The sequence below is a fragment of the Adiantum capillus-veneris genome, chromosome 9 (genome assembly GCF_014529385.1).
Source record: "Adiantum capillus-veneris isolate H3 chromosome 9, ASM1452938v2, whole genome shotgun sequence".
Taxonomy (NCBI): Eukaryota; Viridiplantae; Streptophyta; class Polypodiopsida; order Polypodiales; family Pteridaceae; genus Adiantum; species Adiantum capillus-veneris.
In genome coordinates this window covers 10,669,624-10,685,513 of record NC_140939.1, presented here as the reverse complement: position 1 = coordinate 10,685,513, position 15,890 = coordinate 10,669,624, and the positions used below count along the sequence as shown (strand labels likewise).

At 43.3% G+C, this 15,890-nt stretch overlaps 1 protein-coding gene across 1 annotated transcript; it reads right to left on the bottom strand.

Annotated features, from left to right (window-relative positions):
* Window positions 1-693: 693 nt before the first annotated feature.
* LOC147450127 (polyadenylate-binding protein 2-like) lies at window positions 694-11,855 on the bottom strand. Its single transcript, XM_086519448.1, has 9 exons — window positions 11,246-11,855; window positions 3,161-3,279; window positions 2,378-3,034; window positions 2,224-2,301; window positions 1,991-2,080; window positions 1,734-1,874; window positions 1,464-1,643; window positions 1,189-1,380; window positions 694-1,104 (listed from the first exon to the last, which is right to left on the bottom strand). The coding sequence occupies exons 1-9, from the start codon at window positions 11,508-11,510 to the stop codon at window positions 862-864; spliced, it is 1,965 nt and encodes a 654-aa protein (XP_086375574.1). The 5' UTR covers window positions 11,511-11,855; the 3' UTR covers window positions 694-861.
* Between the last annotated feature and the right edge of the window lie 4,035 nt (window positions 11,856-15,890).

Genomic DNA, 15,890 nt, shown 5'->3' with positions numbered 1-15,890 from the left:
GCTCTACTTTGTAGACACTTTACCACCCCTCTTCGCAACTACAAGACTGAAGAAGACATTCTTGCAGCCGACAACTTCAGAAAAGCAAAACCGCTACATCAAATTGCAGTTCTCGCAATGCCCATCTTGAAAAAAGTGCAACCGCAGGCAACTCTCCCTAAATGAGGCCCTAGATGCAAGGAGCTGAGTTTCTTAACAGCCCAGTCCAAAATAGAACTTCCATCAGACATGGCCAAGGGTCATGCTGTGGCTTGCAATGGACACTATTTAAAACCAGGGTCATGGTGCTGTGGCTTGAAACCCCTGCCCCACACACACACACACACACACACAACTTAAAGCAAAAGGCCAACCCAATGCCACTCACATGGTTGGGTAGGCGGACATAGGGGGAAGGTGGTTGCCTAAGCTGGGATGGGTTGGCCATTAGACATGAATGCTGTTTTTGTGGGATTTGTGCCATTCAACTACTGCACATGTAGATTGCAATGGGCAAATACTAAATCACCAATACTCTCAAAACGACATGAAACCATGAGCTTGACCCATTCTGCCCTTCTCTGAAAAGCAAGTCATGTGCACTTTTAAGCGCCTCCCCACATTAAAACATCATAGCATGAAGATCATGAAGTCTATCACAAAATCACTCCACACAACAGGAAGCACCCAGCTATTGAAAAATAAAGCACAAAATTTCTCTTCAAGTATCATTCTCCTCATACCATTTAGAAAACTACTAGATCAAGTACTAAAATACGTCACAAAAAAACCAACTAAAACCGCTCAAAATGAGCGGACTACTCAAAAAAGTGACCCTCTTAACCAGACCCACTTCTCCGAAGTCACTATATTAAAGCTCTATTAGCTCACAAGAGGTTCATTCAAAGATAAGCTTGACAGGTCGATTGCATTACTTGGCCCAGTACCAGCTTGGGCCATTTGTAATACCTCCATCGCCTCTGCCACTTTGGCTTTCAGCGCCTCAGGAGATTCAATTAAATGTAAAACTTCTGGCTGATCCATCTCGAGTAACATGCCGGTAACTTTTCCTGCGTGATCATGTTCCAAATGATCTACAAGTGGATACAGCTGCTCGCCCAACATCTGAAACCAAATAAACACACCGATAAGAGGAATCACAAAAAAACCGCCCATCTAATTTACTGCAAAGACTGTCAAAACTTTTACCAATCTCTGTTGTTCAGGAGGAGCCGATGCCAAGGCTGATGCCAAAGCAGTAATCGGCATAAAGCCTGTATCAGATGTGCTCGAAGGCATTCCAGCCATTTCATAGCTATTGGCTCCTTGAAGAGATACTTCTGAGCCATTCCTAGACGTCTGAGAATAGCGCATTGGCCGGTTCCCGCCACGAGAAATCATCTGGAGAAAGCCCATCAAACACCATCTTTTAGAATAAGAAGGATTCACCCAAAACAAGGAAAACTAGTAAAGGAAAACAGCACCTGCTGAGGCAGAAGCGGTTGCTGCTGAGGCTGGGTAGGCCCACCTGCTCGTCGATTTCCTGATCGTTGGTGCTGGCCTGGTCTTTGCACTATAGGCATGAAGTAGTTCGGCATTGGTGGTTGTGGTGCTCCTGGCCTTACACCAGCCACCATTGGATGCTGATATCCAAACCCGTTTGCCTGAATTTAGAATGTAGAGCTTATTACCTTGCTGAGATGACCTTTGCAGTTTTTCCAGACTATATAATAGATTGTTTCAAGACTTCATACCTGAGGGGGCATCATCCCAGGAGGCTGGGCATAGAAGACCTGCTGACCGACCCCAGGAGGCCCAGGATGATACATGGGAGGGGGGGGCACATTTGCAGGAGGCACATTCATTGCAGAATTTCTCATATGAGCAAAGTGGGCCTATTGAACCACCAAGGAATCAAGACAAAGTGTGTTCCAAACGTACAACTTTGATTGCAGCTTGCTCGCTTTAAAAATGGCACATACGAAGTGATAATAGTATGACAGATACTTACCTGAAGTCTGGCTCTTCTATCCTCCTTCTTTTGGGCCTGTGCAACATACAAAGGTTTGCTTCCCACCATCTTTCCATTCAACTCATTGACCTGACAATTCACCAACAATCGGTCAAAAAAATACTCCATACTCCAAGGCAAGCATGGAAACAAGTTATGTACCGCGAACCCAAGGGACGACATATCTGAGACTAAGGGGATATATCAAACGGAAAATGAAACAAATTACTTACAGCTCTTGATGCCTCGTCAGACATTGAAAAAGACACAAAGCCAGAACCCATACTGTGGCCCTGTGGGGTCTTCATAACCTGACAAAACAGACGCAGCTAGCATATGAAATTGCTACCTTGCACATCCCCAAAGGAAAGAAGATATAGATCTCACCTTGCAAGACAGAACTAGTCCAAATTCTGAGAAAATCTCCTTCAATTTCTCGTCATCAATGGTATCCTCAATATTCTTTATGTAGAGATTTACACCTTGAAACTTCTCTACTCTTTCCTTCCGAACCTGCTCAAACTTTGCTTTCAACTCAGCTTCCCTCTCTGCTTTCTTCTGAGCTCTACCAACATACCACTCTTTATCATCTATCCGCTTTCCATTTAGGCTCTCCACTGCTTTTGCGGCATCATCCACATTCTCATAATTAACAAAGCCAAAACATTTTGATTTGCCATCAGGGTCCCTCATGATGACAGCACTACTAATAGGACCAAAGACTTCAAAAACTTCCTTGAAATATTCATCAGAGGTTGTCTCCGCAATGTTCTTGACAAACACATTATTGAATTTTGAGCCAGCACTAGCAAGTTCTCGTTCCTGCCGCCTCAAAAAAGGGCCTACAAAAACTTGCTTCTCATTTATGAGCATGCCATTCACATTCTCAATGGCGCTCTGAGCAGACGACTCCTGTTCGAACTGGACAAAACCATGGCCTTTCGAATTACCAGCCTCATCCCTGGCTACACGGCATGACAATATGGGGCCAAAGGCAGAGAAGGTGTCATGTAGCGTCTTGTTGTCTATGTCTTTCTCAAGATTCTGCATCATATCATCAGATACCAAAGCCATTGTAAAGATCAGCATGCACATCAAATGCAACATTTTAGTAGCATGATTGTTCAAAATTCTCATATCACAAAAGGCGAAGATGTATCGAGCTCTTACTTTGATGAAAATGTTTGCAGCTCCACTCTTGCGGATGCTTGGATCTCGATGGGAGTGCATGATGCGTATGGACTTCCCATTCACAAAGGTAAAGTTTAATAACTCCAAAGCATGGGATGCTGAAAAAACAGAATGCAAAAGCCACTTCAGTAGATACGTAAGTTACAGAAATCACTCTCACCATGCATGCCAGAATTCATGCTGCAGCAGTTGCACAATCAGGTACATAGGATTTTATTTGTTTACAACTAGCATTTCTGAACAGCTATGAAAACAGCCATCGCAAAAGCTTCTCACAAACAGTAGCCTACTCAAAAAAAAAGTCAAAATAATGACGTAGAAAATCAGAACTAGAAACTTAACATCTCATCTATAGGAGCCTTTGGCCGCTCAATATCGTTGGTTAAGAATTTGGTCAAAACTTCATCCTATTACATGATTTGGCACACACTTCAGTAAGCCCCTGACAATCGTGATTCCCGATATCAATCATGATCCGTACAAAAACCCACAAATGGAACCTATGCACCGTGTTTCATCCTGAGCACACAACGTGAAACCTTGATCGCTTAGTTACAGGGAATGTTCATTTTCTGGCCTCTGTTCCCTGTTCCCATTCCAACTGCCCCTTCTGAATCCCCATTCCGTGTTTCGCACGTGAGTATCCGTAACAGGAAATGGCATTTCATGCCCGTTGTCGTTCTTAGTTCCAACTTCCCCTTCTTTGTGCCGTGCTGCCCTTTTTCCCATACCTTCATAAGGTCAAAATAGTCTGAACTTACATATTATAAGAGGACATAAAACACTCACAAAAAATACAAAAGCAAGGAACAAGAGATAACAGAAAAAGGAAAAACTGAATCACTTTACTTCTTACTAAATAAAATTAGACGAAACAAACCATTATTAAATTAGACGAAACATACCAATACTAAAAACATCAAAGTATCATAGGTGATAGCCTACACGCTATAACAAAAGGCTCATCGTAGAGCGTACAAATGTCATAAATGAAACCCATCCAACTCAATAAGTGAGTCTATGTAGTAGAACTGAGTAGCCCGCTAGCCCATGTGGCATGACTGATGGCCCATCTTCAAAAATCAGATGCAAATGACGACTCCGTTGAAGAGAGCAAGTCCCCATCGTCACGGCATTGCCCTCTTCGTCGTACTTTGGCTCTACCATCACAAGCACCTGTACGTGACCTAGATCATCCCGTCCCTGACCCACATCATTCTCTATTGCATCTGTCAAAGCTTGAATGAGACGATCAGCCTCGTTTGACCGTTTCTAAGAAGAACGAATAGGAAGCTTCCCTATACGAATCCTCTCCCTTCGAGCACTCTCTGCATCTGTAGCATGCTTGGGTAGAGGAATAGCCAAAGCCCGTGCGGGTGGCCTCATCACACGATGATCAACACTCTCCAACTCCCTCTGAAGCAATCGAATAATCTCCTCTTGCTCATTTTTTGTATGTTGCCCCACCTTGTCCATAGCAATCAGATCTGCCACCATCTTCACACGTGTTGGGTCTGCCTGTTGAAAATCCGAGAAGCATTATTTACTCGAGGGTGGAATGTATCATGATTCATGTAAAATGGAAGAAATATAAACATTGTAAGATATTAAGTTAGCTGGTAAAAAAGTCAAGTGGACCTGCTTGGGTGTTCACAAAGCGTGGTAGGCTCGCACAAGCTTTATATTCGCTCGGCAATAGACTAACTTCTCTAGTTGAGCAATGCTAAGACGATTTTGGATCTTTGTATGTATCAAGGAATAAGCACTCCACTTACACTCACATGCACCAGCCGAGCAATCCTATTTAGATAGCCAAGAAAACAAAGATCTCATACTTGGTTTAACGTATGGCAATAGTAAGTACCAATACTAGAAGTCTCAAGAGATTCAATTACCTCTAAAAGTACTCATAAAGTACTCATAGAGCCAGCTGCATAAGCTTTGGAAGACCTTGTCTTCCATAATTATGCGACCATGTAATAGGAAACTTGGTAGCCTCTTGTCTCAACACCACAGCTCTAGCAAAGGATAGCCCTAGATTGTTCAGGAAGCTGATCATCTCTACATCAATCTCATAAAGGTCCATCGCCTTTCTACAATGGCAAAGATGTCATCTCAACTGCAAATTTCAGCAATGAAACAATGTTGAATTGGACCAAGCCGCAACAAAATTGAAAAGATAGACTTGCAATGAAATCAAAATCAAATGACATGTACTTACTAGTTCTGTGTCATAGACTTGCACTCTGTAATGTGTCTCTTCATCTCCATGAAGAGATGATAAACTAAGCCCAATGTAGAGCCCTCCATGTCTGTGACTCGTAGAAGCACATAAACTGGTTGCAAAACCACTATCAAAATCTCGACCTGGGTCTAGGACTCATGGAGTACCCATCGCTATATGTATTTAGTGGGCTCCGTCTACGAGTGGTGCATCAATCTTCACTTTGAATCCACGACTATCTGAAGAAGAGGACCCCTCAATTTGAAGAGTCTCTCCAACACTAAATACATATAAGCAAACCCGGTCTTCGAGGGTCGCACCATGTCGAGTGTATTGTGGCTCCTAAAGATAGCTAGATAGCTAAAGCCCGATGTTTTTTGCGAAAAACGGTGGTCATCGTAGCAATAGACAATACCCAAGGCAACTTGCCTATTTCCTCCATAAGTCAAGACAATGCGCAACGCATGGAGTCCAAGGAATCACAAAGTAAGTTGCCTCGACCATTTCTCCCATAAGCTACAATTTCAAGCATTGCAACTCACAAACTGTACCACATTCTCTGGCCCAATCTCCTCAATAGCTTTCTTAATGTCCCCAAAGATTAACTCACCTGTGACGCGATCTCCAGCGTTCCCTGCATCCACATCACGTAAGAAGTATGGGCCAAGACAAGACTACATAAGAATACCAGTAATGTGCCTCCTACGAACATCACTCCAGCCATCTGATATGCTAGTGCACCCAAACTGCTCCAACTTGCCTTGACTGGGACCATAGGCCTTGTCTATCAAGGCCTTCTGCTCATTTGCCATACCCTGACTGAGAATCTGTGTTGCCAACATCAGCTACAACCCTAACCATCCTCTTCCACTGCTCAGTCCTTAAAACAGTGAAGTAGATATTGCACTCGATAAGAGTGCGAGCAATCTCTACCTCAACCACCTTTTGACGCTCCTTAACCCAAGAAAGAGAGTTCATGCACGAAGGCAAAGTGCTTTGCCTAGGTGCATGCATATCGCCTTCCTCCTCCTAAAGAACTCAAGCCCTCTTTCTACTAGAACCAACAAAGGGCCGCTCCTCTTGAACTTGGGTAGATGGACCACCAAATTCCCCAATAAGAGCATCATGAACGGCATCATGTGTGTGTTGTCCACCTATAATCTTTTTTGGTGCTCGCACTTCTAGATAATTATCTACAATCAACTTGTTCTTAATATCCTTTGGTACCTTTTTGCACCCTCCACAATTAATAATTGTGCCAATGTCTGTCAAGTACAACCAATAATTGCAGTACTTGCACTGCCATCGTCGTATGTCGGAACCTGCTTGGCCTAGAGTGTCACAAGACGGGCACCACGTGCCAATAGAAAAGAACAGACTGAACAAGCTTTTAACACTTCAATAACAATTGGACTGAGAGAGAGAGAGAGAGAGAGACGACACGCGACACGGAGTGGCGGAATTCCACCCCAGAGAGTATTGGCCCCAAACCTTGGCGCCCCTTTCGGTATTTCTTTATATTGCATCAACACAGTACAAGCCGGTACTCCAGACTCTGCACCTTCTCCAGGAAGCATGCCAGAGAATGAGCCCTTAGCACATATTTAAAGGCCCTAGGCCCCAAATGCAATTTTACATGAAAAGCCTTCAAACTCAAAAGCTTCTGGTCCAAAAGCAATGCCAAAAAGCTGCCAGCGTAAATCACGGAAATCCGTACAACAATCAACGCAAAACGTGGAAATCCGTACAACCTGCCACGTCATCATGTCAGTGCAATTTTCGAAAATCTGTCATACAGCTACCACGTCATCAGTTTTGCGTGAGTGTGTGTGGGTCTTGCTTTATTTTACTTCCTTTATGTCACTTGGGGCCCCATCGGATGGGGTCCCCATAAGTTGGTAGGACTTTTTCTGTTACTTGTTCTTCTTAGGGTTTAGGCCCCTCGGCCGGCATCTGCAAGTTGGCTCCTTTCTTTAGGGCTTTGACACGTCAGCCGTTTGTGACAAAGTGTTGATAATGCGGATGACATCGGTGTGCTCCTTCCAATACATGTTGCATGGCTTAGGCATGATGACTATATTGCAAGACAAACGCGAGAATCAAGTTTCAACAGGAGAGAGAGAGAGAGAGCAATATACAGTGTACAAAAATCATATGCTGCTGGACCTGGAAATCGCACGTTGGGGATTTCTGTATTTTTTGCCAAAACTTTGCTCTCTGTGTGTGCCCAAAAGTGTACAAAATAGCTCGAAAGCCCTCACGAAATCACTCAATAGACTTATCTCCCCCCAAAAAAAGACTTATACGACTCGATCCGTACCATGGGGAACCGTACAATACAGCCATACGGTACGGATCGGATCCGTAGATGCATACGGTAACCTTGCTTGGGGTGTTGATGGCCAAGTTGGTAGACAAGCAGGAGGGTAGCCCTAGAGTTGTTGGGCAACCCTCTCTTGCATTTTTGGTCTGCTTCTATGACCTTTTCAGATCAGCCCTAGCATTGCTGCTAGGCAGAAGGTGTCATGTGGGCGATCTCTCTTGGGTGCAATTACATCCTCAAACCGACCTTTCTTAGGCTTGGTGACCATGCAATGGCCATGTCTCATTCGAGATGGAGTGGAGAGATCCATTAACATCTAGAGGGCTGTAACAAACTGCTGACATGTCGACCTACTGAAGAACGGAGCTACCGGCCGAGGGGCCTAAACCCTAAGAAGAACAAGCAACAGAAGAAGTGTCACAGAGTGATGACGTGGTTGCCTGAGTGCACAAAACCCTAACCCTAATTTTTGCCAAAAACCCTAATTGCTGAAACCCTAATTCTGAAAACCCTAACTGCTGAAACCCTAATTCCAGAAACCCTAATTGCTGAACCCTAATTCTGGAAACCATAACTGCTGAAACCCTAATTCCAAAAACCCTAACTGCTGAAACCCTAATTCTGAAAACCTGCAAACCCTAATCCTAACCCTAAAACTGCAACAGCGTGGCTGATTTCCAAAAATTGCGCTGGCATGATGACGTGGCAGGCTGTACGGGTTTCCGTGATTTACGTTGGCAGCTTTTGGCATTGCTTTTTGGACCAGAAGCTTTTGAGTTTGAAAGTTTTTCATGTAAATTGCTTTTTGGACCAAAAGCTTTTGAGTTTGGAAGCTTTTCATGTAAACTGCTTTTTAGGCCAAGGGCCTTTAAATATGAGGCTAGGGCTCATCTCTGGCATGCTTCCTGGAGAAGGTGCACAGTCTGGAGTACCGGCTTGTACTGTGTTGATGCAATATAAAGAAATACCGAAAGGGGCGCCAAGGTTTGGGGCCAATAATCTTTGGGGTGGAATTCCGCCACTCCGTGTCGCGTGTCATCTCTCTCTCTCTTTCAGTTCAGTTATTATTGAAGTGCTAAAGGTTTGTTCAGCTGTTCTTTTCTATTGGCACGTGGTGCCGCCTTGTGACAAGGGCAGCCTCCTCCTGTGTCGGCCCTAAAAGACGTCTTCCCCCCTTCATATCCGTTCCCTTGCCAAGTGGAGATGCACTAGATCTATGCTCTTAGTGCATGTTAGAGTTGTACCCGTGTGGAGGCTGAGTCAATGGTCTTGTGTGCAGAAGCACTCAGCAAAAAGCAATAGAAGTTGTGTACCACGGGTCTATCCATTGAGGGCATGTCAGATCCATGTCGAACCACCCTTGCCCACTTGTATATGAAGTTTTATACCACATTCAGTAATCTCTCTTCTCCATAATACCTTGAATATGTATGTAGCATTGCAAGTGTTCTCTAGTGTCGGAGGATCTTTTGGAGTCGAGCTAGATTGGAGTCATCCACCAGATCGAAGGGCATTCTGTGTCTTCATTGCATCTTCCACTGCCTAATCTGACAGCGTGCACAATTAAGGTAAGCTCGTAGGTCTCCAATACAGCCTCCATAAGCACCTTCTACTCCCGATAGTTAGTGGCATCCAGCTTGTGATCCAATGGAAACACCGAAACCTACCTCTTACGTAACTCCAACTCCCCGCTATGAGTAGCCTTTTGCAAACGCTCCAAAGCAATGAGCATCATCCACTATACCTGCATAGCCTTCTTCCTTAGGTAGCCTCTTTAAAAGCTTGGAATCCACTAGCATCAGCAAGCCTCGGCTCTAATACCATGTCTAAATATGGCAGAAGGTGCAGTGACAAGGGAGTAGCAAGGGAGAGGAGAGAAAAACACGAGAGGATAGGGAGAAGAGAGAGAGTGGTACAAGCCATGGGGGGCACACAACTCTGCAATACAAGAGAGTACAAGGCTACCTCCCTATACAGGGGCTCTGCAAATTTGCCCGACTCACATCAATAAAATTCCGCCGATCCATAATCTGGGAAAATAGAGAAATCAGCAGAAAAATAGGGGACCCACCTGAAGGCCTACAAAGTGGCACGCCAAACAAATATTAGAAAATCCCTCCGCATGCCTAGAATCTTAAAAAGCCTCACAAGGCCAGGCATAGTCACAAAAAAGCCCTCACTTACAAGATCTAGACAGGGAAACCCAGAATATGACCAACTCTCAGCAACCCCTTCCCTCCTCTATGTAGGTGGTCCTCCACATAGGGGTGAAGCACTTTTGCCCGACCCACGCACATATTCCACGACCCACAAAATGGGGGAATACAAAGAGACACTAAGCTTCATACGCACCTAAATGACACACATTGGCCACATTTGGGCACTGCTTAAGAACTACACACATGGGGTGAGCCTCACAAGGCCAGGCTAGGCCACAAAAGAAGCCCTCTCCCCCAAGATCTAGGTGGGAAACCCAAGAGATGACATCCATAGCTCTGACAAAGCTAGCATGCACCCCTTAATTTGCAGGCCACCTGAGAACATCCCAGCCACACACATATGCTCAAGTACCCAATGCAAACTACAAGGGGATGATCTCCACCACTCCAACCAAAGCATCAAAATAAACAACCATTTTCAGGATGCACACGTTTTCTAGAAATCCACTCAAAGTCCTATACAGAACTTTTAGACATAAATCATCCAATTGTAAATCTGTGTCGTTGGACAAACCTGACACAAGTACATACCTTTGATAAGGGCTAAGATACTTGCATCCATCAGATGAAAGCGAGTACAAAACCATGATTCGAGTACCCCACCAAACGAGGTCTTCAAGTCTCTACAATTATATTTATATTTCTTACATATGCATCAAAACACCAATCATGTGTTGCAACGTAAACTACGAATCGTTCACTCACTACATGAGCAGAAGGGATCGACAAAAGATTCCTTGAATGGATTTCAAAAGAACCTAAGCTAAAAAACATGTTCATAAAATAAGTAACTTATCAACAGTTTCAACGTTCATGATTTGTCTCTTACAAAAACACATAGGTAACACATATGATAAAAACATCATGATCTCTCCAAGTGTGTCTGCTAGTTTAGAAGCAACTATACATTCTGAAACTTAAGCAAAGCTCGATGCAAGAAAATGGAAACTTCAAAGTAAAATGATACGATGGAATTTATGTGAATTCTCTGCATGTCCACAAATGTGGATAACATTAAGGTCACAAGCTCTTGGGGTTAGGAAAATTTATGAGGTCGTTCAAATGCAGTTTCTTATATTCAAACCAATTCCCTAACTAGAGTGGCTAGACCTAGCCTAATTGAAGTGTCTAGTAGAGAATAACCTCAAATTCATTAACAAAAGTACTCCAACAGCCTTTGCTTAATCAGAGAGCTTCTGCTCATTGCAAGACATCTTTCATTCTAGTTGAAAGGGGGGGAAAAGGGAACCTTGACAGACAAAATTTCATGGAGGCAAACAGTAATAGAGATTGCATACCGTCTTGCCCATTGTTGTAATTCACATAGGCGTAACCCAATGATTTTTTGGACATCAGATCACGGCAGACCTTAATGGAGACCACCTGGCCAACCTGGCTGAATATTTCATAAAGCTGAGCCTCAGTGACGCTAGGATCCAAGTCACCGACATAAAGAGAGGTCGAAACGTACTGGCTGGGAGAGCCACCTGCTTGGACCGCAGGCCCTGGACCTCCCATACCCATAGCAGGAGGTTGCTGTTGAACTGGAACCATCTGCGCCATCTTCACTGCAAATTAAGGCAAGCACACGGCCACGGGAGAGAACCTGAGAAACGTCACCCAACCCTCGTTTTTTTTTTTTTTGCGCGCCCTCTGTGCACGAAGAAGGTGGTTTTTCGTAAATAACCAAGAACCTGTTTGCGTTTTTCGTTTTCTTTTTCCTGAGGAAGAAGAGGAAGCACTGACAGACGCAAAGCTTAGCTGAAGAAGTAGCAAGAAAGGGGAAAGAGAAAAAACTAAGATATGGGTAAGGTCGGAGGAAGAAGACGAGCAAGGGAGGCAGCGTGCCCTGCAACTCCAACCTGCGACAGACAATCCTTCCTCCCTTTCTACCCTCCCAAATGAAATCAAATTCGACGAAATGGAAAACAAATGAAATTAAAGGCCCCGCCGTTTATATCACAAAATGAGCTCTTGCGCTTTACACTAGAAGATGAAAAGCTTACGACACGTGGGAGAAATGAAGAAGCAACAACAAAAAATGAAGAAGAGCATTGTTAAAGTCATCTACACTCGCCATGTGTTGCACATTTCGTGATCCGGCGTGTGTGCCTTGTAGCCTCTCGGCCACACAATGACACAAAGCGTTGAGAGAGAGAGAGAGAGAGAGAGAGAGAGAGAGGAGGCCGAAGGCCAAACTAGTAATAGAGAAAAAGCCAAGAGAGTAAGGCTGTGTGAGTGTGTGTGTGTGTGTGTGTGTGTGTGTGTGTGTGTGTGTGTGTGTGTGAGAGAGAGAGAGAGAGAGAGAGACATGGGCATGCATGCAAATTAGTGGAGCAATAGATGGAAGTTCTAGGCTTCCATATGCCATTTATCTCAAGAATGGAGGAAAGCTAAGCAGAACATGAGTTTAATAAACATGCTTAAGAAAGGTGGTCAAAAGAATATCAAACACAACATAATAGTTGGAACTAATAGATCACTTCGATGCAAAAGTCCTGCATTTTATGCTCTTTGGATTGCATGAATGCAACTTCAAATATTGAGAGTATTTGCTATCTATAATTTCATGCATGTTCAACATGACATCCATGAGTCTTTATTGGTATCCATGGGATCTCTTATGCTAGTGCATCTCTCTCTCTCTCTCTCTCTCTCTCTCTCTCTCTCTCTCTCTCTCTCTCTCTCTCTCTCTCTCTCTCTCTCAGTGCAGTCGTTTTTTGACCTAGTAGACAGCAATCCACTCTTTTGATCATAACTTCTTCATCCGAACTCCGATTTGGGTGATCTATAGCCTCAATCGAAGAGCACGAAGTCCTCTACGCATTGATGTAAAGACAGAAATTTTCAAAGTTATGGAAGGTGTTTCTGTAGCAGCATTTCCGAAGTGAACAGGTTCAACAAAATTGATTCTCATCTCCTATTTTACATACAATGTCTTCCGGCACTCGCAAGGGTTCTTCTTCTTCAACAAGGTCCACAACCATTGTGGAAATTGATCCAAAATCTCCTAAGTGTGGAGATAGCAACACAACCACCCAACCAACGACATCGGAAATCATGATCATGGCGTACTTGGTATCATTGCAAGAGACCGTAAACAAACAAGGCGAAGACTTACGAGCACTTGCAATGGAGAATGGCACACTAAGGGTACTTGTGGTTGAGAATGAGAATCTCAAGAGGACACTTGAGATGCAAACAACACGTTTGATGCAACTTGAAGAGGAAGTCAAGGAATGTAAACGCTCTCTTGTGGACTTGAATGTTTTAAAGGAGCGGATGAGCAAAGTAGAGCATGACCATGTATTGAAAGAGGAGAAATTTGACACTATGAGCCGGGATGTATGCGACATGAAAAATGTATGCACAAACAAGTCTTGGGCTGATGTATGTGGTAGCAATGTGGTTTCTAATTCCTCACTCATGCAAGCTATGGTTCAAACAAAGAATGTTGAGAATGTAGATGTGGAGGAGTTGAAGGAACGGGAGCGACGTTCCAAGAACATTGTTATTCGTGGAATTCCCGAAGAGAAGTTAGAGACACCTCCTTCTCTTGCCATTGTTATTGAAGATTTCTTCAAAACCCACTTTGGCATGTCCGGAGTTATGGTCTATGGAGCACATAGAGTGGGGAAGCAAGGAGCTCCTCGCTCGGGAGAACGGCCAATTGTATGCACCATGCCGGATGAGACCAAGCGAAAGATTATCCTTGATAATAGTTGGATCTATTTGAGGAATACAAAATGTTTTGTATGTGAAGATCGCACTATTAAGCAACAAAATATGCGTCGCAAGGCATATAAGGAAAAGAATAATAAAAACAAGGAAATCTCTCATGAAGAAAATGTGCCCAAGGAGGAGGCAAGTCTCTCAAGCAAATAGGGATGCGTGACCTATGAGACCGAGTTACAATTGAAAATATGCTTTTGGAATTGTAATGGATACCCATGGAATGCGGGGGTTGGCATTGATGAACTAACAAGCAAAGCCAATGTTGTACTTCTTGTTGAAACTTGGGAGCATGATACACAAAGGATTAACGGCTTGGAGGATTACAATGTACATTCATTGATGTGGTCAAAGAATCTCAAGCAACGAAGAGGACAAGGAGGGTTAGCATGTATGGTTAAGAAAGGATTGGAAGATTTTGTATCAATTGTGAAAGATGACAAGTACAAACGTTATGTATGGCTGAAAATTATGACACCAAAAAGAGCACCCATTTTTGTAGCCGGTTGCTACATTCCTCATCATGATTCTCCCTTTTATGCTTGCATGGATAGAGATCAACCATTTTCTGATTTGGAAGAGGACATTGCTTATTTCAAAGGTGAAGGTGATGTTATTGTATTTGGGGATATGAATGCTTGCACAAAAACATTGCAACATGATACTCAACAATTTGATATGCCATACATTTCAAGGGAGTTGGAGGAAGTTCACTTGTATGATCGTACTTCAATGGATGAGAAAGAGTCGGATCACTATGGAAAGTTACTTTTACACATGTGTAATAGCACGGGTATGCTCATTGCCAATGGTGTATCTTTGTGGAGTGGAACCAATGGATTTACATGTAGAAGACATAATGGGGATAGTGTGATTGACTATATGCTACTCTCTGAAGCCATCATGTATCGCATAAAGAGTTTTATGTTTGGTCAATGGACCCCGGAATCCGACCATCGCACCTTATGTATTGACCTTTCATGTGGAGAAGCAACTAAGCATGATAATCTCAGCCAAAGGAAAGAGAAGTTATCACTATGTATGGATTTCAAACGGGCACCAATGTACATTGAAATGGTTGAGCAAAAATTATGGATGACAAAGCTTCAATGTGATGCACCATTGGAAACTAAATGGGAAGCTTTCAAGAAAGCTATTTGTTCTTGTGCGGAAGAATGCTTTGCCATAAAGCATCTCCATGGTATCAACAAAGATAGATCACGCAAAAGGTGGTTTGATAAAGAATGTCAAGATGCTCGAAAGTCCTTGATAAAGCTTGATGCAACTATGGACAAAGACAACTATCAAAGTCATTTGCATACATACAAGGCATTGATTCAAAAGAAGAGAAGAAGATGGGAAGTAAAGCAACAAGAATTTCAAGTCCAAGAAAAGGCACATGCATGTGGAAGATTTTGGAGAAACTTGAGAGGCAAGCGGGTTGAGAATTTTGGTAACTTGAGTCTAGTGGATATGTACACACATTGTAGGCAATTATATGAGCAAGAAAATACTGAAAAAATGCCATTTTATGGTTCACTCCCATGTATGCCGTCTTTTTTTACTATTGAGAATGTATGCGGTGGGCTTGAAAAGTTGGCCACTCGCAAAGCGGGAGATCTTCAAGGTATCAAGCCGGAGATGATCAAATGGACGGGAGATTTTACCCATGAGTGGATGTGTGATATGTTCAACCTTGCACTTCAACATGGTATGCCTTATGATCGGGAGTACTAATTGGGTTAAGCCTTTGCATAAAGGAGGGGATGTAAAGAATGTAAGCAACTACCGGACTATAATGATTGGGTCTCTTATGGCAAAGTTGTTTGGGTGCATAATGGAGATGAAATTGAGTGATTGGACTGAAGAGAATGACAAGCGTGCAAAGGGACAAGCGGGTTTTCGTCGATGCCATAGCACCATTGATCATCTTGTCACTCTTCGTGTTCTCATGGAGGAAAGTCGGTTGAAAGGCAAGCGATTGTATTGTTGTTTTGTGGACTTTAAGAAAGCCTTTGATATGATTCCACGTAACAATTTGTGGAGAAGGATGGAAGAACTCCAAGTGCCAAGTGAGTTTATGCTTGCGGTTTCTCGAATCTATGAGAAGGTGATTTGTCAATTGCGCATGGGAAGAGAAATTTCAAAAAAATTTGTAAGCACTATTGGGGTTAAACAAGGATGTCCATTGTCACCAACTCTCTTTGGTCT